Source organism: Salmo trutta, chromosome 18 (genome assembly GCF_901001165.1).
Source record: "Salmo trutta chromosome 18, fSalTru1.1, whole genome shotgun sequence".
NCBI lineage: Eukaryota > Metazoa > Chordata > Actinopteri > Salmoniformes > Salmonidae > Salmo > Salmo trutta.
This window is the reverse complement of record NC_042974.1, coordinates 43,871,253-43,897,182: the sequence shown is the minus strand read 5'-3', so window position 1 is coordinate 43,897,182 and position 25,930 is coordinate 43,871,253. Positions and strand designations below refer to the sequence as shown.

Genomic DNA, 25,930 nt, shown 5'->3' with positions numbered 1-25,930 from the left:
ACCAGCAACATACTGTATCAGATGCAACAGTGAAGACATTCTCCTTTCTTTTGCAATCTAGTGACATTTTGACTCACTGTAATCCTGACGTCTACCACTGTTATAAATATTTGATCTGTATATGTGGATTATAACTCATTCCCCCTCCCCCTTTTCACTGTGTGTGTGTCTCTCTCTAATATGTGTCTCATATCTCTGTCTGTAGTCATGGACAGGAACGTGGTGGCCAGCTGTAAGGACTCTATAGGTTGGATGTTCTCAAAGCTGGACACCAACAGTGATCTGTATCTGGACCAGGCCGAGCTGGCAGCCATTAACCTGGACAAGTATGAGGTTTGCATCCGACCCTTCTTTAACTCCTGCGACTCCTACAGGGACGGGAAGGTGTCTACAGCCGAGTGGTGCCTCTGCTTCTGGAGACAGAGTGAGTATACTGTGGGGAGAGGGGTGTGTGTCTGTGAGGGAGTGACAGAGTGTGTCACTGTGGGTGTGTGTGTGTGTGAGAGAGTGAGTATACTGTGGGGAGAGGGGTGTGTGTCTGTGAGGGAGTGACAGAGTGTGTCACTGTGGGTGTGTGTGTGTGTGAGAGAGTGAGTATACTGTGGGGAGAGGAGTGTGTGTCTGTGAGGGAGTGACAGAGTGTGTGTCACTGTGGGTGGGTGTGTGTGTGAGAGAGTGAGTATACTGTGGGGAGAGGGGTGTGTGTCTGTGAGGGAGTGACAGAGTGTGTGTCACTGTGGGTGGGTGTGTGTGTGAGAGAGTGAGTATACTGTGGGGAGAGGGGTGTGTGTCTGTGAGGGAGTGACAGAGTGTGTGTCACTGTGGGTGTGTGTGTGTGTGTGAAAGAGTGAGTATACTGTGGGGAGAGGGGTGTGTGTCTGTGAGGGAGTGACAGAGTGTGTGTCACTGTGGGTGGGTGTGTGTGAGAGAGAGTGAGTATACTGTGGGGAGAGGGGTGTGTGTCTGTGAGGGAGTGACAGAGTGTGTGTCACTGTGGGTGTGTGTGTGTGAGAGAGAGTGAGTATTTTGTGGGGAGAGGGGTGTGTGTCTGTGAGGGAGTGACAGAGTGTGTGTCACTGTGGGTGTGGGTGTGTGTGAGAGAGAGTGAGTATTTTGTGGGGAGAGGGGTGTGTGTCTGTGAGGGAGTGACAGAGTGTGTGTCACTGTGGGTGTGGGTGTGTGTGAGAGAGAGTGAGTGAGTATTTTGTGGGGAGAGGGGTGTGTGTCTGTGAGGGAGTGACAGAGTGTGTGTCACTGTGGGTGTGGGTGTGTGTGAGAGAGAGTGAGTATACTGTGGGGAGAGGGGTGTGTGTCTGTGAGGGAGTGACAGAGTGTGTGTCACTGTGGGTGTGTGTGTGTGAGAGAGAGTGAGTATTTTGTGGGGAGAGGGGTGTGTGTCTGTGAGGGAGTGACAGAGTGTGTGTCACTGTGGGTGTGTGTGTGTGAGAGAGAGTGAGTATTTTGTGGGGAGAGGGGTGTGTGTCTGTGAGGGAGTGACAGAGTGTGTGTCACTGTGGGTGTGGGTGTGTGTGAGAGAGTGAGTATTTTGTGGGGAGAGGGGTGTGTGTCTGTGAGGGAGTGACAGAGTGTGTGTCACTGTGGGTGTGTGTGTGTGAGAGAGAGTGAGTATTTTGTGGGGAGAGGGGTGTGTGTCTGTGAGGGAGTGACAGAGTGTGTGTCACTGTGGGTGTGTGTGTGTGAGAGAGAGTGAGTGAGTATTTTGTGGGGAGAGGGGAGTGTATCTGTGAGGGAGTGACAGAGTGTGTGTCACTGTGGGTGTGTGTGTGTGTGAGACAGAGTGAGACGGTAAGGTCTGCACCGTTGCCTGGTAACTCTGTTTCCGGAGAGAGTGAATATGGGGGATACTGTGTGTGTAGATGGGGGGTGGAGTGTGTGTGTGTTTTTCATGTAACCTGGCATTCAGAGTTCCCTACTGTCACCATGGCTACACAACGTACAGGTACAGAAAACTCTGTGTCCTCTCGCCTCTCTCTCACCCCTCACCCTTTTTTCCCCTCTCACGGTCCGTCACAGTTTGTCTCCCCCATTGTTGTTTTGGGGGAATGGCCACCATTGTGCAGTAACAAGATGACGGTAGCTTGTTGACAGGCTGGTCCTCCCAGAGCTCTCACAGACGGTATGTGTGTCAGCCAAGCAGCCGAGCAGAAACCAGACGAGACTTGTGTTTACCACTGGACCTGGCTGGAGCCACTGACTATATTCCAAATGGCACCTTATTCCCTGTGTAGTGCACTACTTTTGGCCAGAGCCCATTAGAGTAGTGCACTACAGTATGTAGGGGATATGGTGTCATTTTGGGCACGCTTCTGTGGAGTCCAAGTCCACTGCATAGCCTACAGAGTGGGGAACCTGAGAAACACAGTTGTTCAAAGTAGAATTTAAATCATGCATAATAATGGGAGATTTGTGTGAAGGTTTGACTTCTGAATTCTTTTCTACAGATTTCCTAAGCCTTGATTTCAAAGTTTACCGTTGACTTACCAATAAAAGCTCAACCCAATGTGTACACACGCACACGTGTGCTTTAGTGTTTGTGTGTATTGGAGTGATGTACTGAAGCATTGATGTGTTTCCCTCTCAGAGCCCCCCTGCCTGGGTGAGCTGGAGAGGATCCAAGTACAGGAGGGAGGCAAGAAGAAATTGGGTATGCATTATGTTCCTGCATGATTCACATTTCCCAGATGAACATGTGTGCTCTGTGCTTGAGTGAACATTTGTGTGCCAGTGTGTTCCACACGTTAGTGTGCGTATGCGCACAATATGTGTGTGTGTGTGTGTGTGTGTGTGTGTGTGTGTGTGTGTGTGTGTGTGTGTGTGTGTGTGTGTGTGTGTGTGTATCACTGATAGAGGAGTTTCATTAAACAGATGCCAAGCAGAAGGCAGGGATAATCCCCTGATCAGCCCGGTGGATTATAGCTCAATACAGACAAACGGCTAGGGTCTGCAGGAATCAGGGTGTGTGTGTGTGCAGTGGTGGGAAAAGTACTCAATTGTCATACTTGAGTAAACGTAAAGCTCCCTTAATAGAAAATGACTCAAGTAAAAATAAAAGTCACCCAGTAAAATCTACTTGAGTAAAAGTCTAAAAGTATTTGGTTTTAAATATACTTAAGTATCAAAAGTAAATGTAATTGCTAAAATATACAAAAGTATCAAAAGTACAAGTGAAAATATATGTTTCTTATTCCTTATATTAAGCCAACCAGACAGAAAAATTATCTTGTTTTTATTTATTTATGGATAGCTAGGGGTACACTCCAACACTCAGACAAAATTGACAAATAATGCATTTGTGTTTAGTGAGTCTGCCAGATTAGAGGCAATAGGGATGACCAGAGATTTTCTCTTGATAAGTGTGTGAATTGGACTATTTTCCTGTGTTGCTAGGCATTGAAAATGTAACAAGTACTTTTGTGTGCCAGGGAAAATGTACAAAGTACATAATTTTCTTTATTAATGTAGTGAAGTAAAAGTAAAAGTTGTCAAAAATATAAATAGTAAAATAAAGTACAGATACTCAAAAATGTACTTAAGTAGTACTTCAAAGTATTTTTACTTAAGTACTTTACACCACTGTGTGTGTGATGCTAACCACATGGCAGTGTGTGTCTGTGACACAATGCGGACTGTGCATGTGTGTGTGATGCAATACACTGAGTGTACAAAACATTAGGAACATGACATAGACTGACCAGGTGAATCCAGGTGAAAGCTATGATCCCTTATTGATGTCACCTGTTAAATCCACTTCAGTCAGTGTAGATGAAAGGGAGGAGACAGGTTAAAGAAGGATTTTTAAGCCTTGAGACAATTGAGACATACAGTGGGGGAAAAAAGTATTTGATCCCCTGCTGATTTTGTACGTTTGCCCACTTACAAAGAAATGATCAGTCTATAATTTTAACAGTAGGTTTATTTGAACAGTGAGAGACAGAATAAGAAACAAAAAAATCCAGAAAAACGCATGTCAAAAATGTTATGAAATTATTTGCATTTTAATGAGGGAAATAAGTATTTGACCCCTCTGCAAAACATGACTTAGTACTTGGTGGCAAAACTCTTGTTGGCAATCACAGAGGTCAGACGTTTCTTGTAGTTGGCCACCAGGTTTGCACACATCTCAGGAGGGATTTTGTCCCACTCCTCTTTGCAGATCTTCTCCAAGTCATTAAGGTTTCGAGGCTGACGTTTGGCAACTCGAACCTTCAGCTCCCTCCACAGATTTTCTATGGGATTAAGGTCTGGAGACTGGCTAGGCCACTCCAGGACCTTAATGTGCTTCTTCTTGAGCCACTCCTTTGTTGCCTTGGCCGTGTGTTTTGGGTCATTGTCATGCTGGAATACCCATCCACGACCCATTTTCAATGCCCTGGCTGAGGGAAGGAGGTTCTCACCCAAGATTTGACGGTACATGGCCCCATCCATTGTCCCTTTGATGCGGTGAAGTTGTCCTGTCCCCTTAGCAGAAAAACACCCCAAAGCATAATGTTTCCACCTCCATGTTTGACGGTGGAGATGGTGTTCTTGGGGTCATAGGCAGCATTCCTCCTCCTCCAAACACGGCAAGTTGAGTTGATGTCAAAGAATTCTTTTTTGGTCTCATTTGACCACAACCCTATTCACCAGTTGTCCTCTGAGTCATTCAGATGTTCATTGGCAAACTTCAGACGGGCATGTATATGTGCTTTCTTGAGCAGGGGGACCTTGCGGGCGCTGCAGGATTTCAGTCCTTCACGGCGTAGTGTGTTACCAATTGTTTTCTTGGTGACTATGGTCCCAGCTGCCTTGAGATCATTGACAAGATCCTCCCGTGTAGTTCTGGGCTGATTCCTCACCATTCTCATGATCATTGCAACTCCACGAGGTGAGATCTTGCATGGAGCCCCAGGCCGAGGGATATTGACAGTTCTTTTGTGTTTCTTCCATTTGCGAATAATCGCACCAAATGTTGTCACCTTCTCACCAAGCTGCTTGGCGGTGGTCTTGTAGCCCATTCCAGCCTTGTGTAGGTCTACAATCTTGTCCCTGACATCCTTGGAGAGCTCTTTGGTCTTGGCCTCCCTTTAAGAGTGTGCTCCTAATCTCAGCTCGTTACCTGTATAAAAGACACCTGGGAGGCAGAAATCTTTCTGATTGAGAGGGGGTCAAATACTTATTTCCCTCATTAAAACGCAAATTAATTTATAACATTTCTGACATGCGTTTTTCTGGATAAGTTTTTTGTTATTCTGTCTCTCACTGTTCAAATAAACCTACCATTATAGACTGATCCTTTCTTTATCAGTGGGCAAACGTACAAAATCAGCAGGGGATCAAATACTTTTTTCCCCCCACTGTACTACCTCAGTCAGCCCGACTAACCGGTGCCTGTACATAGCCTTTCTACTGTTATAGCCTCGCTACTGTATGTAGCCTCGCTACTGTTATTTTTCACTGTCTTTTTTACTGTTGTTTTTATTTCTTTACTTATCTATTGTTCACCTAATACCTTTTTTTACTTAGAAATTGCATGGTCTTGGCCATGGTGGAGAGTTTGGAATCTGATTGATTGATTGCTTCTGTGGACAGGTGTCTTTTTTACAGGTAACAAGCTGCGGTTAGGAGCACTCCCTTTAAGAGTGTGCTCCTAATCTCAGCTCGTTACCTGTATAAAAGACACCTGGGAGACAGAAATCTTTTTGATTGAGAGGGTGTCAAATACTTATTACCCTATTTACAATGCAAATCAATTTATAACATTTTTGACATGCGTTTTTCTGGATATTTTTGTTGTTATTCTGTCTCTCACTGTTCAAATAAACCTACCATTAAAATTATAGACTGATCTTTTCTTTGTCAGTGGGCAAATGTACAAAATCAGCAGGGGATCAAATACTTATTTCCCCCACTGTAGATTGTGTATGTGTGCCATTCAGAGGGTGAATGGGCAATACAAAAGATTTAAGTGCCTTTGAACGGGGTATGGTAGTAGGTGACAGGCGCACCGGTTTGAGTGTGTCAAGAACTGCAAAACTGATGTTTTTCACGCTCAACAGTTGCAGGTGTGTATCAAGAATGGTCCACCACCCAAAGGACATCCAGCCAACTTGACACAACTGTGGGAAGCATTGGCGTCAATGTGGGCCAGCCTATCTGTGGAATTCTTTCGGCACCTTTTAGTCCATGCCCCGACGAATTTAGGCTGTTCTGAGGTCAAAAGGGGATGCAGTTCAGTATTAGGATGGTGTTCCTTGTTAGTACACTCGGTGTATATCGTGTGTGAGGTTTTCGGGTTTGTTTGTGTTTGCATGTTCGTGCGTGCTTGTGCATGCATATCGTGGGTACTGTGTGTGTGTGTGTGTGTGTGTGTGTGTGTGTGTGTGTGTGTGTGTGTGTGTGTGTGTGTGTGTGTGTGTGTGTGTGTGTGTGTTGCTGACTTGGCTAAGCTGTGTATCAAGGCTCTTCAAGGACACGGAGTGGAGCAGAGAGGAGGCTGGGCAAATTGTGATACTCAGACACAGTTCCCTTGAAAGCCAATCACTCAGGGACTAGAGGGCTGCCTCAGCTGATAAGAATACAACCCAATGCAACGTTATGTCATTTATTTACATGAACACATTTTTCAACTTATTCTGCATTTACATTATAGAAGTCCTATGACATCCTATCCCAATGTCATTCCTTTTTGGGGAGCAAATTCTGACCCTCTGTAGGAGGCTGTTCAAATAGTAATGCATATATTATATTATTATAACATACAGTAGATGCTGATGTATTCCAAAGTGTCTCAGCAGTCTTGTAAAGGTTAACTAGTCCAGATTCAGAGCATGTCTGTCCTTGTTCTCTTGTCATTAGCCAGCCCCTTGGTGCAGCAGTAGTATGCTGACCATAGAGTATTAGAATTAGATTGTCATTCTATCTCTATGGTAGTGACTACAGTTATTCACCTCCATCTCCTGCCTCCTTAATGAATGGATATGTGTTCAGGAAATGTGAAATATGGCTGATGGCTTGCCAGAATGTATAGCTTACTGGCCTATAGATGGAGGATCTTAATCACCCTGTTGCAGGAGAATGTTCCTGCAATACATGACATTTCTAACTTGTATTGTGTTTAAGGTTTAAAAAGGCTTTTAAAGTTTGTAATTTCGACTTTTTCCATGAATTATTTTCCTGCTGTAGCAAACTGGCTCAAATTAAGATCGTATGCAGGTCTAACTGTAGATGTTAACCTGCACACATCAGCAAGTCAAATGCTTTTTGAACATGGATCTCTTGATGCAACAGAATAAATTAAGAAAAATAAAACTCACAATTAACATTTTATTTACAAATAGCCTATTTCTCCAACAGTGATAAAAAATAAGCACCAAAGACTGAAAATAACAAACAAAAAAAGAATGAACAATGCAGTAAGGTGCCAGGAACAGGTGTGCCAGTTGAGAGTTGCTCTCTGTTCTCATAAGTTTTGCAGGGCAGTCATTTTCCTGTGTGGTTGAAGGTGGCTTATACTGAAGGTGGCTTATACCAGTGGTTTATACTGGTAGTCCTCCACGAGCTGCTTCAATTCCTGCTGGCTGCTGTGCAGACGTTGCAACTTTAGTAGCGGTTTACTACCAGCGAGGTACTGCTCCTTCTGCAGTGTCATCCTATGCTGCTGTAGTTGCAAGGCATCGAAGAACTAACAGATTGTGGGTTTTGTCACTGTGGAATAAGGTAATATGCCCCACAAATGACCGACAACAGCCCTTTGTGATGTTATTGGCCTTCCCCATGTCCTTCAGGACAGCATCTTAGTAGTTCCACATTTCTGAAATCAAAAGATCGAAACATGTTAAACACCCATTTGCCATTGTCTTTAAGCTTGTTGCAATAGCCTATTATACATATTATACTCACATTACTATGAGCCTATTTTATTATTAGCCTACCATATTTTATGGTTTTGAATGCATCACTAACTGAAACTACCCATTTCCACTAGCATTGCTACGTTCTCCAAAAATGCTAGCCAGATTCATATTCTTATTCTCAACCTTGCTAAATAACCAGCTAACAAACGTTTTAAAGGTTTGGAGGAAACAACCACAGCCCAGGGATGTCGAAAATGAGCAAAAAAAGAAAAGAGTAAACTATCCCTTTAAAACAACTTCAATAGGCTAGTGAATGATGATGCCTACCTCAGAATTATCAGGCAACATAATAATGGCTGCTGCAATCACGTGCTCCTGTCGCATCAGGTCGTCTTCATTTGGTGAATATGTGGGAATTCCGTGGATGGTATACACCTGCTGGAACAGACGTGGGACCTCCTTGAATGTTCCATTTGCAAGCCAGGGATCGCAGTTGCACAGGAATTACAAGTTGTCTTTGGTTGTTAAGATCAGAAGCCTGTCTGGGCCTGGCCCACTGTTGTGCTGGAGGAACAGGTCTTGACAATGCGTGGTTTGGTAGATCTCAGATATTACCAGGTTGGATAGGGTTGCAGGTCTAACCTGGCCTCCACCCACTGCCGTACCATTGCCCCCAGGAACTGGACCCAGTACCGGCGAGATCTGCTTGTCTTTGTTCTTTTGCCAGTACCTCTGTATACACCTTTTCAAGTTATTTTCTGAGGGCAAATACTGCCTTACAACACCTGTCACGGCTGATGTAGCAGGCTCCAAAACACGCAGCGTGCTTTCCTCAGTCTCCAAACTCCTCTTCTTCAAGTTTCTCAGTACCTGTCGGACTTCTATCTGCTTTCCATCTGGAATGTGGTTGTGGTCTCCAGATACCTTGGAGATAACCCTGTCAGTGAGGACAATGCAATCTCGGCACGAGTATGAATGGTACTCGGTGCATTTCCAGATTGATTTGTTGGCCATGATCTCGTTTCTTTCTATAGGTGTATCCGCCATGCCCCAGGATTCTGCTTCCACGCACAGAGAGGACAAACTTGAGTTCTGTAGTTCCAAAGTTGGGTGTCATTGTTGCTCCATTGGACCTCCTCAGAAATTAAAGACTGCTGAGGAAATATTTTTTTAGTAAAAAAATCTTGGGGTTATTAGCATACTAGTGATTTGCCAGTCTATTGTTGGACTATCAAGGTCCCTCCACACAATGGGCATGTGTCTATTCAGTATGCATTATGTTCCTATTCAGATGCATTTCAGAAGTGTTAATGTTGGGAAAGAATGTGCACCTATAGCTGCACCCACAGCAGTTAGGCAGTTAGGGCTATTATAGGCCACAGGTGTTCATGTTTGGATCACCTTCATGACTATATATATTACTTTCTACAATCATGTGAAAACGAGCTTTTTTATCATGTGAAACGACCAAGCTGTCTTCTAATGCAAACCACAACATGTATAATAAAATATATAAAATCATAGGATAATGAATAGTCAGTAATAGGCATAGAAACACAAGTGACTTGATATGTTTTTTATTTATATTACCATTATTTAACTAGGCAAGTCAGTTAAGAACAAATTCTCATTTACAATAACAGTCTAGGAACAGTGGGTTAACTGCCTTGTTCAGGGGCAGAACGACAGATTTGTACCTTGTCAACTCGGGGATTTGATCTGGCAACCTTTCGGTTACTAGTCCAACGCTCTAATGCTGTAATGGAGTAGGCTAATGAAAATGTAACATCACATACACCGCAATGCAAATATAGATTTATTCGGTCTAAAATAGCATGTGTGCCTCCGTATGTAACTTCCCATTGTTTGTGTGTGTCGTAGGCCTGTTCATCCCTAGCTGTGATGAGGATGGATACTACAGAAAGCTACAGTGTGATCAGGCCAGGGGAGAGTGCTGGTGTGTCGACCAACACGGTGGGGAACTGGCCAGCTCCAGAATCCACGGCAACCCTGACTGTGGTAAGACACCATCAGGGTTCAATTGCTCTCAAATCTCAAACTTTTGGTGAAAACCCTGGCACACACTCCGTATAGAACCTCACTCACTTGGCTACAGACCATCACACACAAGCGGTATGCAAAAACACACACACACCCTCACACACTCAGTATTGATACCCATACACTGTCGAATGATCAGTATTGATCCATCACACACACTCTGTACCCCAACACATGCTCACACACTCGTTGCAGAACCTCGACACACACACAGATCCCTACACACACCCGGTACAATGCACCCTTTATGCGTCAGCTAGGGCTTAGGTCCACAGCACCACCAGCAGTCAGACACAGTGCCACATTCAAATCATGTTGTCAGGGATCATTTGCATTCTAAAGGGCCGCTTGTCGCTGAGAGAAAAGTCTTCCAAGATAAATGGTTGTCTGGCTGGACGGAACCTGCTCCTGATAAGAATGGCTCCCCTGGCAGGGTCCAGAAATAGCCATTAAAACCCAGACAAAGTCAAACACATGCCCTTTACTTCACCACTGTCAAATTCACTCAGTGCTTTTTTTAAACAAATGTATTTCTCAGATTAAATAGATGGAATTGATCAAAGCCGGGAAGTATACATGCAGGGAACAGAAGTCAACTTTGAATGAAATGTCATATTTGGATACAGGTACATTGAATTAATCAATGTCTCTCTTCCTTCTCCCATTCCTCTGTCTGTCTCTCTTCCCATCCCTCTGTCTGTCTCTGTCTCTCTTCCTCTACTCCCATCCCTCTGTCTGTCTCTCTTCCCATCCCTCTGTCTGTCTCTGTCTCTCTTCCTCTTCTCCCATCCCTCTGTCTGTCTCTGTCTCTCTTCCTCTTCTCCCATCCCTCTGTCTGTCTCTGTCTCTCTTCCTCTTTTCCCATCCCTCTGTCTCTCTGTCTCTCTTCCTCTTCTCCCATCCCTCTGTCTCTCTGTCTCTCTTCCTCTTCTCCCATCCCTCTGTCTGTCTGTCTCTCTTCCTCTTCTCCCATCCCTCTGTCTGTCTCTGTCTCTCTTCCTCTTCTCCCATCCCTCTGTCTGTCTCTCTTCCCATCCCTCTGTCTGTCTCTGTCTCTCTTCCTCTTCTCCCATCCCTCTGTCTGTCTCTGTCTCTCTTCCTCTTCTCCCATCCCTCTGTCTGTCTCTGTCTCTCTTCCTCTTCTCCCATCCCTCTGTCTGTCTGTCTGTCTCTGTCTCTCTTCCTCTTTTCCCATCCCTCTGTCTCTCTGTCTCTCTTCCTCTTCTCCCATCCCTCTGTCTCTCTGTCTCTCTTCCTCTTCTCCCATCCCTCTGTCTGTCTGTCTCTCTTCCTCTTCTCCCATCCCTCTGTCTGTCTCTGTCTCTCTTCCTCTTCTCCCATCTCTTTGTCTCTCTGTCTCTCTTCCTCTTCTCCCATCCCTCTGTCTGTCTGTCTCTGTCTCTCTTCCTCTTCTCCCATCCCTCTGTCTGTCTCTGTCTCTCTTCCTGTTCTCCCATCCCTCTGTCTCTCTGTCTCTCTTCCTCTTCTCCCATTACTCTGTCTGTCTCTGTCTCTCTTCCTCTTCTCCCATCCCTCTGTCTCTGTCTCTCTTCCTCTTCTCCCATCCCTCTGTCTGTCTGTCTCTGTCTCTCTTCCTCTTCTCCCATCCCTCTGTCTCTCTGTCTCTCTTCCTCTTCTCCCATCCCTCTGTCTCTCTGTCTCTCTTCCTCTTCTCCCATCCCTCTGTCTGTCTCTGTCTCTCTTCCTCTTCTCCCATCCCTCTGTCTGTCTGTCTCTGTCTCTCTTCCTCTTCTCCCATCCCTCTGTCTGTCTCTCTTCCCATCCCTCTGTCTGTCTCTGTCTCTCTTCCTCTTCTCCCATCCCTCTGTCTCTCTGTCTCTCTTCCTGTTCTCCCATCCCTCTGTCTGTCTCTCTTCCCATCCCTCTGTCTGTCTCTGTCTCTCTTCCTCTTCTCCCATCCCTCTGTCTGTCTCTGTCTCTCTTCCTCTTTTCCCATCCCTCTGTCTGTCTCTGTCTCTCTTCCTCTTCTCCCATCCCTCTGTCTGTCTCTCTGTCTCTCTTCCTCTTCTCCCATCCCTCTGTCTGTCTCTCTGTCTCTCTTCCTCTTCTCCCATCCCTCTGTCTGTCTCTGTCTCTCTTCCTCTTCTCCCATCCCTCTGTCTGTCTCTGTCTCTCTTCCTCTTCTCCCATCCCTCTGTCTCTCTGTCTCTCTTCCTCTTCTCCCATCCCTCTGTCTGTCTCTGTCTCTCTGTCTCTCTTCCTCTTCTCCCATCCCTCTGTCTCTCTGTCTCTCTTCCTCTTCTCCCATCCCTCTGTCTGTCTCTGTCTCTCTTCCTGTTCTCCCATCCCTCTGTCTGTCTCTGTCTCTCTTCCTCTTCTCCCATCCCTCTGTCTCTGTCGCTCTGTCTCTCTTCCTCTTCTCCCATCCCTCTGTCTCTCTGTCTCTCTTCCTCTTCTCCCATCCCTCTGTCTCTCCGTCTCTCTTCCTCTTCTCCCATCCCTCTGTCTCTCTGTCTCTCTTCCTGTTCTCCCATCCCTCTGTCTCTGTCTCTCTGTCTCTCTTCCTCTTCTCCCATCCCTCTGTCTGTCTCTGTCTCTCTTCCTGTTCTCCCATCCCTCTGTCTGTCTCTGTCTCTCTTCCTCTTCTCCCATCCCTCTGTCTCTGTCGCTCTGTCTCTCTTCCTCTTCTCCCATCCCTCTGTCTCTCTGTCTCTCTTCCTCTTCTCCCATCCCTCTGTCTCTCCGTCTCTCTTCCTCTTCTCCCATCCCTCTGTCTCTCTGTCTCTCTTCCTGTTCTCCCATCCCTCTGTCTCTGTCTCTCTGTCTCTCTTCCTCTTCTCCCATCCCTCTGTCTCTCTGTCTCTCTTCCTGTTCTCCCATCCCTCTGTCTGTCTCTGTCTCTCTTCCTCTTCTCCCATCCCTCTGTCTGTCTCTGTCTCTCTCCCTCTTCTCCCATCCCTCTGTCTCTCCGTCTCTCTTCCTCTTCTCCCATCCCTCTGTCTCTGTCTCTCTGTCTCTCTTCCTCTTCTCCCATCCCTCTCTCTCTGTCTCTCTTCCTCTCTTCCCATCCCTCTGTCTGTCTCTGTCTCTCTTCCTCTTCTCCCATCCCTCTGTCTCTCTGTCTCTCTTCCTGTTCTCCCATCCCTCTGTCTGTCTGTCGCTCTGTCTCTCTTCCTCTTCTCCCATCCCTCTGTCTCTCTGTCTCTCTTCCTCTTCTCCCATCCCTCTGTCTGTCTCTGTCTCTCTGTCTCTCTTCCTGTTCTCCCATCCCTCTGTCTCTGTGTCTCTCTGTCTCTCTTCCTCTTCTCCCATTACTCTGTCTGTCTCTGTGTCGCTCTTCCTCTTCTCCAGATGAGGCGCTGACATATTCAGGTGATTTTGGCAGTGGGGTCGGATGGGAGGATGAGGAAGAGAAAGAAGCGGAGGAGAATGAAGAGGAAGAGGAAGGAGAGGCGGATGACGGAGGATATATTTGGTAGAGGTGAAGAAATAATGGAGTCTAGCTGGTCCAACATTACTACCGGAGCATCTCAACTTCTCTTGCTTTCTCTGTCTCTTACACACACACACACACACACACACACACACACACACACACACACACACACACACACACACACACACACACACACACACACACACACACACACACACACAATGATCCCGAAAAACCTGAAGAGAAAACACACTCTGAACAACACTGAATCAGTCCTGGACTAAGGGAGGGGGTTGGAGGGAAAGATGGGGGGTGGGTGTGGTGGCGTGACAATGTGTGATATCAATAGCTAGCAACTGTGGTCTGACGAGTCAGGAGATGTGTCCTAAATACCTGGGAATATCTTGGTTCTTTTTTCTGTTGTATGTACAAGACAACTTTCTCATGGAGCAGTTTTTAGCAGCTTAAAATGTTTTATTAAAGGCAGGAAGCAACTGGAGGTTATGTGCTCATGTTAGGAACTGGAGACACAATTGGGTGCATCTCAATAGTCAAAAGTGGTGTCCTCCCCTTGCTTCCGTTCCGTTATTTCCTCCTTTCTCTGCACTGATGTGAACAAACTGGACAGGTAATTATAGTCAGGCTTTCACCTTACTGTTTTCACCAACCCGGGGCTTTCAGATCAGGGCAGATGGAGAGGAGACAAAGAGAGGAGTCCACTTTAGACTAATTGCATATTCCTATTGCATCCTTTGACTTTCCCCATTCCATCCCGTATGCTTCACCTCATATGACAGTAGTGCTCTGTCTCATCAAGTCTAATAGAATAAAGTTTCTCACGCTACACTCCTAAATGTGAATAAACTGTGTATCTGAAGACAGATTTGCCACTATTATTATTAGTCCTGTATTGCTAATGCCTTGAGAGACTGGCAGACTGTACTGCTTGATTGACAAGTGTCCATTGTATTATCTGCAGATCAACATTGTGTTTAATAATAAAATTAATTGGTTCTATGTGGCCCAACAAGGCCACCATATTCCTCTGTCATACTGTCCTTCCCTTGTGTAAAAACCGACGCCGGTAATGAAAAGCAGGTACGGGAAGTTGGAACATTTAATGTAGGACAGACATGGAACAGGACAAGAACAGCGTCAGAACCAGGTAACAAAATGACATACGAACGTTAATGCAGCTGTGGGGAACAGAGCTGGGGAACTGACAAATACAGGGGAGGTAATAAACAGGTGATTGAGTCCAATAAATCACTGATGCGCGTGACGAGATGAGGGAAGGCAGGTGTTTGTAATGATGGTGGCAGGAGTACATAATGCAGGGCAGCCTGGCGCCCTACATTTCGCAAAACCTTTTTCTGCAGTTTCTGAGGCTTAGATCTATAGGAGGCTAGAAAACATATATTACATTGTATGTCAATAATGTACTTTTTTTTTTTTTTGCTGAAACATGATCTAGGTCGTATATTGCACATTGCAATTCTAGCAAAACAATACCATAGATGCCCCTTCTACCCAGCATCCTGAAGGCATTTCGCAGCTCCTTTACCTATAAACTACTGCCATGTAAACCAGTAACTGTGGCGCTTTATGTTGTCATATGTAAGTATGAGTCTTCAGCTTTCCCAGTCCCCTGTAGCTCTACTGCCTGGTATTGTGCTATTTGAAATGGACAAGTAATCCATCCTTTTAAATCATGTTTCTCAGCATCATATTTCTGCCATGATGGAATCCGGTAATGGCCGGGTGGGGTCAAGAAGAAGACATAACGTAACGTATGTTACCTCAGTGTCTACAACAGATCTGGATTCAAATGCTATTTCAAATCTTTCAAAAACTTTGAGCATTCATGAAGTGCAAGTTGGGTGAGGTTTTCAGTTTTGTGACTATTCTATTGGTCCTTTGCATCAGGCAAGATCAATCAAGCCAGGCTAAAGTATTTTCAATTACTTCAAATAGTACTTGAACCCAGGTTTGGCGTCTGACGCTCCTCTCCGAGTGCAGGGGAGAGAATAACAGATGTGTGACAGCTTTTATATCTGAGCTACCCAAAGATGCCAATCAGTCTGTGCAACATGTCAGATAATCAGATTTCTCGTCCCATCCCGCCTGGCCGGATGCACGTGTAACGTTACCAGGTGTAAATCTCACACTTGAGAGGTCGATGCGATGGTTTTAGTTTTACCTCCAGACTAAAGTGCACGGTACAGTATGAAAGTAGAGAAGATGAGATGGTGGAAAACACTGAAAGTGTTAGATACTAATCTGTAGCAGAGATTGTGTATCTAAAGCTTTATGTGTGCTCTCATGCTGTGAATACTCACTACAGCTAGTTTTAAAAGCCCTTCTATGCTATGCACCTGTGTGTGTATAGTCTGTTACATATGAAGATAGTGTCAGTGGATCAGAAAGCAGAGAGTAATATGAATGAACCATGTATGTACAAAAGTCAGACCCATTTGCAATACCAGTATTTCAGCTCTGGGACCAGTTTCCTAAAAACATCTTTAGGCTACTTTTAAGCTATTTTGGAAATACTTAGCATGTTAGCTGACCCTAATCCTAACCTTAACCCTTTTAGCTATCCCTTCACCTAATCCTAACCGTAACCATTTTAGCTAACCCTTCCCCTAACCTTAACCCTTTAACCTAACTCCTAAACTTAACCCTAACCCTTAGCCACCTAGCTAGAATTTGTAGCATATCATACGTTTTGCAAATTCGTAACATATTGTACGTCTGCAAATTCGTAACATATAATATTAATTGTAATTCGTAACATATCAAAGGGGTGATGGACATCCACATGTTAATACATACCATACAAAACGTAACATATCATACTAATTGGAGGGTCCAGGATTTCCGTAAAGAATAATACAAAATGCTCTGAGACCAGGTTGCCCAAAACCATTGCTATTAACATTGCACTTAAAAATGCTAGTAATCTAACGCCTATCTCTGATCACTCATAGAACAGCTAAGTGCATCGTTAGATTATTTTTGCCCTTTATTAACAGAAGATCTCAGAGAAAATAAAATCACATTATCAGTCTCTCTGTGAACACTGATACCTTCAGAACAAAGTTGACCAGAAATGCAAAGTTGCCAATATCTTTGCAATTGATACAAACAAGCGACGTGAGCTATAAAACGATGCTTCAAATGAAAACCGAGAAGACTGCATTCTAATATAAACAGTTGGCTATCGACCTATCTCAATCATATTGAAATACAATGAACAAAAATAGAAACGTAACATGCAGCAATTTCAAAGATTTTACAATTGTGATTGTTGTCCGTAGCTCATGCCTGCCCATAGCATAACCCCACTGCCACCATGGGGCACTCTGTTCACAATGATGAAATCAGCAAATTGCCATTGCCCGGTACAGTTGAAACCAGGTTTAATCTGTGAAGAGCACACTTCTCCAGTGTGCCAGTGGCCATTGAAGGTGAGCATTTACCCACTGAAGTCGGTTACAACGCCGAACAGCAGTCAAGTCAAGACCCTGGTGAGGAAGACGAGCACGGTGATGAACTTCCCTGAGATGGTTTCTGACCGTTTGTGCAGAAATTCTTTGGTTGTGCAAACCCACAGTTTCATCAGCTGTCTGGGTGGCTGATCTCAGACAATCCCGCGGGTGAAGAAGCCGGATGTGAAGGTCCTGGGTTGGTATGGTTACATGTGGTCTGCGGTTGTGAGGCCGGTTTGTCGTACTGTCAAATTCTCTAAAATGACGTTGGAGGCGGCTTATGGTAGAGTAAATAACATTCAATTCTCTGCAAACGGCTCTGGTGGACATTCCTGCAGTCAGAATGCCAATTGGACGCTCCCTCACAACTTGAGACACAAGTAGCATTGTTGTGTGGCAAAACTGCACATTTTAGAGGGGCCTTTTATTGTCCCCAGCACAAGGTACACCAGTGTAATGATGATGAGGTTTAATCAGCTTCTTGATATGCCACACCTGTCAGGTGGATGGATTATCTTGGCAAAAAGAGAAATGCTCACTAACAGGGATGTAAACACATTTGTACACACAATTTGAATGAAATAAGCTTTCTGTGCATGTGGAAACATTTATAGGATATTTTATTTCAGCTCATGAAAAATGAGACCAACACTTTAAGTGTTGCATTTATATTTGTGTTCAGTATACAGTTGAAGTCGGAAGTTTACATACACTTCGGTTGGAGTCATTAATTCTCGTTTTTCAACCACTACACAAATTTCTTGATAACAAACTATAGTTTTGGCAAGTTGGTTAGGACATCTACTTTGTGCATGACACAAGTAATTTTTCCAACAATTGTTTGCAGACAGATTACTTCACTTATAATTCACTGTATCACAATTCCAGTGGGTCTGAAGTTTACATACACTAAGTTGACTGTGCCTTTAAACAGCTTGGAAAATTCCAGAAAATGATGTCATGGCTTTAGAAGCTTCTGATAGGCTAGTTGACAACATTTTAGTCAATTGGAGGTGTGTGGATGTATTTCAAGGCCTACCTTTAAACTCAGTGCCTCTTTGCTTGACATCATGGGAAAATCAAAAGAAATCAGCCGGGACCTCAGAAAATAAATTGTAGACCTCCACAAGTCTGGTTCATCCTTGGGAGCAATTTCCAAACACCTGAAGGTTCCACGTTCATCTGTACAAACAATAATACGCAAGTATAAACACCATGGGTGTTACGTGCCTCCGACGAGAGGTAGGTGCAAGAGTCAGGAGCAGGAGAGAAAGGATTTCCAGAAGCACAAACGTTTATTAGAACGTCCCAAACACGACAACAACAGGTGGGGAAACACACCCAACGAAGTCGCCACACACAATGAAATAAACGTAACACACGGAGGAGAAACCTCTACTCCTAAATAAACTACATCGGTACAACACGGCCGTGAGAAAAAAAACCCTGTAGCGCAAACACGCACCCCTATCGTAGCAACAACAGCAAATAATCCCGCACAAAGAATAGCATATGGGACACAGGTGTAAAACAAAACAGACGGACACAAACGAAAAGGAAAAATGGATCGGTGGCAGCTAGTAGGCCGGCGACGCCGAGCACCGCCCAAACGGAGAGGAGCCACCTTCGGTGGAAGTCGTGACAATGGGACCATGCAGCCGTCATACCGCTCAGGAAGGAGACGCGTTCTGTCTCCTAGAGATGAACGTACTTTGGTGCGAAAAGTGCAAATCAATCCCAGAACAACAGCAAAGGACCTTATGAAGATGCTGGAGGAAACAGGTACAAAAGTATCTATATCTACAGTAAAACTAGTCCTATATGGACATAACCTAAAAGGAAGAAGCCACTGTTCCAAAACCGCCATAAAAAAGCCAGACTACGGTTTGCTACTGCACATGGGGATGAAGATTGTACTTTTTGGAGAAATGTCCTCTGGTCTGATGAAACAAAAATAGAACTGTGGCCATAATGACCATCGTTATGTTTGGAGGAAAAAGGGGGATGCTTGCAAGCCAAAGAACACCATCCCAACCGTGAAGCACGGGGGTGGCAGCATCATGTTGTGGGGGTGCTTTGCTGCAGGAGGGACTGGTGCACTTCATAAAATAGATGGCAGGAAGTTAAATCTTGGTCTCAAATGGGTCTTCCAAATGGACAATGACCCCAAGCATACTTCCAAAGTTGTGGCAAAATGGCTTAAGGACAACAAAGTCAAGGTATTGGAGTGGCCATCACAAAGCCCTGACCTCAATCCTATAGAAAATTTGTGGGCAGAACTGAAAAAGCGTGTGTGAGCAAGGAGGCTTACAAACCTGACTCTGTTACACCAGCTCTATCAGGAGGAATGGGCCCAAATTCACCCAATTTTTGTGGGAAGCTTGTGGAAGGCTACCCAAAACGTTTGACCTAAGTTAAACAATTTAAAGGCAATGCTACCAAATACTAATTGAGTGTATGTAAACTTCTGACCCACTGGGAATGTGAAATAAAAGCTGAAATAAAGAAATAATTCTCTCTACTATTATTCTGACATTTCACATTCTTAAAATAAAGTGGTGATCCTAACTGACCTAAGACAGGGAATTTTTACTCTGATTTAAATGTCACGAATTGTGAAAAACTGTGTTTAAATGTATTTGTCTAAGGTGTATGTAAACTTCAGACTTCAACTGTACATTTCATGTTCAATCAATTGAGCTCTATTTTACTACGTGGAGGCTACTGTCTGTAATTTGTCTCAATATATTTCATGTGTGTAGCCTAACGTGCACAAGTATGGGCCAGATCGATGATTTAGCGCATTTTTATTGGGTATAAGCCACCTCAATATCTGCAGCCGTAGGTGGTAATATCTCTCTAGGAGCAGATCCATCGTCACTATTGTGAAATATTTCAAATTTTTTCGATCCAACGGCGTACTTATCGACCCTTTCTCTCTGCGTGGCGTTTTGGGAAACGCATTTTACATCTTCGGCCACTGTAGGAAAGATGCATCATTAAAACACTCGTAAGCCTAAGTTCTATCGCTATAGGGAAACCGGGCCCTGGTCCAGTCTTCATCGTGGTAATTCATGTTACCATATCATGGTGGTATGGTAACATTGAAGAGAGAAATGACATGATGGTACGTAAACATTCTCACATTTCATAATTTGCTCTGTGCAGCCTGTAGCCCCCACACCCTCCTGACTCCCTCATCCGTCATATCCAAGGCCCGGAACTCACCAATGTCGCCCTTCTGGGCGTATCTCAGTAGCAACGGATAGAGGACAGTCATTGGGACGCTGAGGTTCAGTTGAGGGTAGGTCACCTTGGCTGAAAAGTCTCTGGTGTTACTGGAAACCAGACCTGGAATACAATGAGGACAATCAGAAATGAGGTTATGATTTGAGAGAGAGAAGGGTCTGAAATGTGGTAGCACAGCCATTCAGTTGGCACGGAAGGTAGCCTAGTGGTTAGAGGGTTGGGCCAGTAACCGTAAAGGTTGGTGGATTGAATCCCCGAGCTGACAAGGTAAAAATTGTTGCTCTGCCCCTGAACAAAGCAGTTAACCCACTGTTCCCAGGTAGCCATCATTGTAAATAAGAATTTGTTCTTAACTGACTTGCCTAGTTAAATTAAAGATATTGTACAGTGGGGGAAAAAAGTATTTGATCCCCTGCTGATTTTGTACGTTTTCCCACTTACAAAGAAATGATCAGTCTATAATTTTAACAGTAGGTTTATTTGAACAGTGAGAGACAGAATAACAACAAAAAAATCCAGAAAAACGCATGTCAAAAATGTTATAAAATGATTTACATTTTAATGAAGGAAATAAGTATTTGACCCCTCTGCAAATATGACTTAGTACTTGGTGGCAAAACCCTTGTTGGCAATCAGAGATCAGACGTTTCTTGTAGTTGGCCACCAGGTTTGCACACATCTCAGGAGGGATTTTGTCCCACTCCTCTTTGCAGAGGAGATTTTCTATGGGATTAAGGTCTGGAGACTGGCTTGGCCACTCCAGGACCTTAATGTGCTTCTTCTTGAGCCACTCCTTTGTTGCCTTGGCCGTGTGTTTTGGGTCATTGTCATGCTGGAATACCCATCCACGACGACCCATTTTCAATGCCCTGGCTGAGGGAAGGAGATTCTCACCCAAGATTTGACGGTACATGGCCCAGTCAAATGATGCGGTGAAGTTGTCCTGTCCCCTTAGCAAAAAAACACCCCCAAAGCATAATGTTTCCACCTCCATGTTTGACGGTGGAGATGGTGTTCTTGGGGTCATAGGCAGCATTCCTCCTCCTCCAAACACGGCGAGTTGAGTTGATGCCAAAGAGCTCCATTTTGGTCTCATCTGATCACAACACCTTCACCAGTTGTCCTCTGAATCATTCAGATGTTCATTGGCAAACTTCAGACGGGCATGTATATGTATTCTTGAGCAGGGGGACCTTGCGGGCGCTGCAGGATTTCAGTCCTTCACGGCGTAGTGTGTTACCAATTGTTTTCTTGGTGACTATGGTCCCAGCTGCCTTGAGATCATTGACAAGATCCTCCCGTGTAGTTCAGGGCTGATTCCTCACCGTTCTCATGATCATTGCAACCCCACGAGGTGAGATCTTGCATGGAGCCCCAGGCCGAGGGATATTGACAGTTCTTTTGTGTTTCTTCCATTTGCGAATAATCGCACCAAATGTTGTCACCTTCTCACCAAGCTGCTTGGCGATGGTCTTGTAGCCCATTCCAGCCTTGTGTAGGCCTACAATCTTGTCCCTGACATCCTTGGAGAGCTCTTTGGTCTTGGCCATGGTGGAGAGTTTGGAATCTGATTGATTGATTGCTTCTGTGGACAGGTGTCTTTTTTACAGGTAACAAGCTGCGGTTAGGAGCACTCCCTTTAAGAGTGTGCTCCTAATCTCAGCTCGTTACCTGTATAAAAGACACCTGGGAGCCAGAAATCTTTCTGATTGAGAGGGGGTCAAATACTTATTTCCCTCATTAAAATGCAAATCAATTTATAACATTTTTGACAGGTGTTTTTCTCGATATTTAAAGTTGTTATTCTGTCTCTCACTGTTCAAATAAACCTACCATTAAAATGATAGACTGACCCTTTCTTTATCAGTGGGCAAACGTACAAAATCAGCAGGGGATCAAATACTTTTTTCGCCCACTGTATATATAAAAAAATAAACACTGAGTGTACACAGTAGCGGTCGGTGTCGTTTAAGATGAGGATGGCCTTATTTCTATTATAGCATATTGGGTGACTGTCGTTCACATTCCATTCACCCAGTTCAATGAAACATTGATGTTTAGGCTACTACATGATACTCTAATTTTCCCAATAGCCATCATGAGGTTGCTGCAACCTAGCCTATGAATGGAAGTTTACAACGTAGGTGCACACAGGTCAAGAGAAAGAAATTAGGTGACACACAGTTACACATGGACAGACAGTGACACATGCAAAACTGCCATTCACACTCTTGCCTGCTTCTAGCTAATCTAGGGTGTAATCATTAACTAGTCCAACAGTTGCAAACAAGAGTTTCTATTGGACAAATTCAGGTATGTTTATCCCCATTTCGTTTAGTTTGCTTCCATTTAAGAAATGTATTTCGCAGAATGAATACACCCCTGATCACACGTAAACACAGTTCACTTTCATAGCAGCCACATTGTATTCCTTCTCAAATCAATGCGCTATCCCACTCACCTTTTCCCTTCGTTTGTGGACTTCAATGCACTACACATCAGCTGTATGTGACCAGGCGAAAAAAAACTTTCCAAGCCAAACCATATCATAACCGCTACACACATTTTACATAGTAAAGTCCTAGTCAACAACATAGCTAATAGAACGAATGTGTTAGTAAACCCGCTACAATCATGCAGTAATGTTACAGTGTATAGTCAGTAAGAAGTTTAGCAGTTACACCGGTTGGCCCCGGTGGCAATAAATTAGTAAAACCAAAAGCTTACCTTGACTTGGGGAGTTCCAGTATTGTGTTGGATAGTCATAGCCAGCTAGCTAACATAGCATCCCTCTCTTTGAGCAGGGTGTTTGAGTAGGCTAAACTACCTAGCTGCATTTGCTAGCTTCTCCTTCATTTTTGAAGAAATTAAGTTGTTCAAAACTGTTCAATTATTGTCTTTCTCTTTGAGACAACTACTCACCATATTTTATGTACTACAGTGCTAGCTAACTGTAGCTTGCGCTTTGGGTACTAGATTTGTTCTCTGATCTGTTGATTGGGTGGACAACATGTCAGTTCGTGATGCAAGAGCTCTGATAGATTGGAGGACATCCTCTGGAAGTTGTCATAATTACTGTGAAAGTCTATGGAAGGGGGTGAGAACCATGAGCCTCCTAGGTTTTGCATTAAAGTCAATGTACCTACTGGAGGATGGAAGCTAGTTGTCCTCTGGCTACACCATGGTGCTCCCCTACAGTGCTGTTGAGGCTACTGTAGACCTTCATTGCAAAACAGTGTGTTTAAATGAATTATTTGGTGACATCTGAATATATTTAGCATAGTTTTATCTAAAAAGGATAACTTTTCAAATGTTTTACAATTCTTATTTTTATGAAATTCACATTTTTATGGTCCTTCCCTTCCTCCTCTGAGGGGCCTCCAATGGTGTACAAAACATTAGGAACACCTTCCTAATATTGAGTTGCATCCCTTTTGCCCTCAGAACAGCCTCAATTTGCCTCCCGAGTGGCGCAGTGGTCTAAGGCACAGCATCGCAGTGCGCGCTGTGCCACTAGAGATTCTGGGTTCGAGTCCAGGCTCTGTCGCAGTCGGATGTGACCGGGAGACCCATGGAGCGGCGCACAATTGCGTCGTCTGGGTTAGGGGAGGGTTTGGCCGGCAGGGATATCCTTGTCCCATTGCGCACTAGCGACTCCTGTGGTGGTCCGGGTGCAGTGCACGCTGACACAGTCGCCAGGTGTACGGTGTTTCCTCTGACACATTTGTGCGGCTGGCTTCCTGGTTAAGTGGGCATTGTGTCAAGAAGCAGTGCGGTTGTGTTTCGGAGGACGCACGGCTCTTGACCTTCGCCTCTCCCGAGTCCGTACGGGAGTTGCAGCGATGAGACAAGACTGTAACTACCAATTGGAAACCACGAAATTGGGGAGAAAAGGGGTAAAAAAGAACAGCCTCAATTAGTTGGCACATGGACTCTACAAGGTGTTGAAAGCTTTCTACAAGGATGCTGGCCCATTTTGACTCAAATGCTTCCCACAGTTGTATCAAGTCCATTGGGAGGTGGACCATTCTTGATACACACAGGAAACTGTTGAGCGTGAAAAGAACAGCAGCGTTGCAGTTCGTGACATACTCAAACCGATGCGCCTGGCATCTACTACCATACCCTGTTCAAAGGCACTTACATCTTTTGTCTTGCCCATTCATCCTCTGAATGGCACACACACAATCCATGTCTCAATTGTCTCAAGGCTTAAAATCCTTCTTTAACCTGTCTCCTCCCCTTCATCTACACAGATTGAAGTGGATTTCACAAGTTACATCAATAAGAGATCATAGCTTTCACCTGGATTCACCTGGTCAGTCTATGTCATGGAAAGAGCAGTCAAGATGTTTTGAACACTCAGTGTATTTTCTATGGTCAACAAGTGCCCCCCAATGTTCAAAAAGGGTATAACTCTTTCAAAATCAGTGGTTGCCACCATCCCACCTTGAGGGTTTTGACTAGGTGGTAAACAGCTACGACCGGTAGCAGGTTTAGGAGAGTTAACATAGCAGGTTTGCATTAGCTAAAATGCTCTTCTAACTTGTTACAAAAAGTTACTTCCGGTCATAGCTGTACTCCATCTAGTCACTATCCTTCTGGAGAGCTGTGTACAGGCTTTTGTTTCAGCCTTGGCCGATCATCAGGGCCTTGACCCTGAATCAGGTGTTTTAGAGCAGGGTTGGAACAAAAGTCTACAAACCCAGTAGCTCTCCCACGTACCACAGCTCCCCCGCTGGTGCCTGCCTGCACAGCAACGGTGGTCTGCAGCATGACGGCCGTGACAGCTGAAGGCCCTGGACAGGATGTCACTGGCCAGAGAGGGAAAGCAGCGCTGGCTGACGGCTCTGTAACCCACCCCCACCACATCCTCACCTGGGGACAGACCCAGGGAGCTATTTCTCAAATAACATCCTATCACCTATTTCCAGATCATTTCAATCTCTGTCACCTTTTGATTATAAAGCACTTTTTACATCAAAGTGCTTTAAAGTAACTCGGCTTAGTAGACCTATAGACCCTAAAGAGAGATCAGAAGCACAATGGCAAGGAAAAACTGCCTGTAAGGAGGAAACCGTGAGAAGATCCTGACGTGGCAGAAAGGCCCATCCTCCTCTGGCTGTCCTCTTGCGCAGAGAACAAAAATTACCCGCCCTGAAGACGTCTATATCGGTCCGCTAATGCAGGACTAGTAAAGCCCCAGTGCAATACTTTTGTGAAAATATATATTTTTCAAACTACATTTTTTAAATTATTATTTATTTTTTATTCTGCTGCAGGACCCTCAACACCCCTACTTCCCACAGCTATGCCAACACCTGGGATAGGGTGGTTCATAGTGGTAAAATAAACATTAGTGAACCAAAGATTGTTACAATATACTGTACATACAAATACAGTGCCTTCAGAAAGTATTCAGAACCCTTGACTTTTTCCACATTTTGTTAAATTAGCCTTATTCTAAAATGTATTAAATAAAAATAAAATCCTCAGCAATCTACACACAATACCCCATATTGACAAAGCAAAAACAGGTTTTCAGAAATGTTTGCAAATCTACAAAAAAAACTAAATACAGAAATACCTTATTTACATAAGTATTCAGACCCTTTGCTATGACACTTGAAATTAAGCTCCGATGCATCCTGTTTCCATTGATCATCCGTGAGATGTTTCTACAACTTGATTGGACATGATTTGGAAAGGCACACACCTGTCTACACAAGGTCCCACAGTTGACAATGCATGTCAGAGCAAAAACCAAGCCATGAGGTCGAAGGAATTGTCCGTAGAGCTCCGAGACAGGATTGTGTCGAGGCACAGATCTGGGGAAGGGTACCAAAACATTTCTGCAGCATTGAATGTCCCCAAGAACA

The 25,930-nt window shown here is 44.5% G+C and overlaps 1 protein-coding gene across 2 annotated transcripts in view; it reads left to right on the top strand.

Moving 5' to 3' along the window:
* Window positions 1-14,351, top strand: part of spock2 (SPARC (osteonectin), cwcv and kazal like domains proteoglycan 2) — a 62,584-nt gene extending 48,233 nt beyond the window's left edge. For both annotated transcript variants that reach the window (XM_029698698.1, XM_029698697.1), the window contains 4 exons: window positions 206-424; window positions 2,603-2,665; window positions 9,735-9,872; window positions 13,227-14,351. In XM_029698698.1, coding sequence (XP_029554558.1) covers window positions 206-424; window positions 2,603-2,665; window positions 9,735-9,872; window positions 13,227-13,354 — 548 coding nt within the window. In that variant the 3' untranslated portion in view covers window positions 13,355-14,351. The remainder of the gene's footprint in view (window positions 1-205; window positions 425-2,602; window positions 2,666-9,734; window positions 9,873-13,226) is intronic.
* Window positions 14,352-25,930: the final 11,579 nt, after the last annotated feature.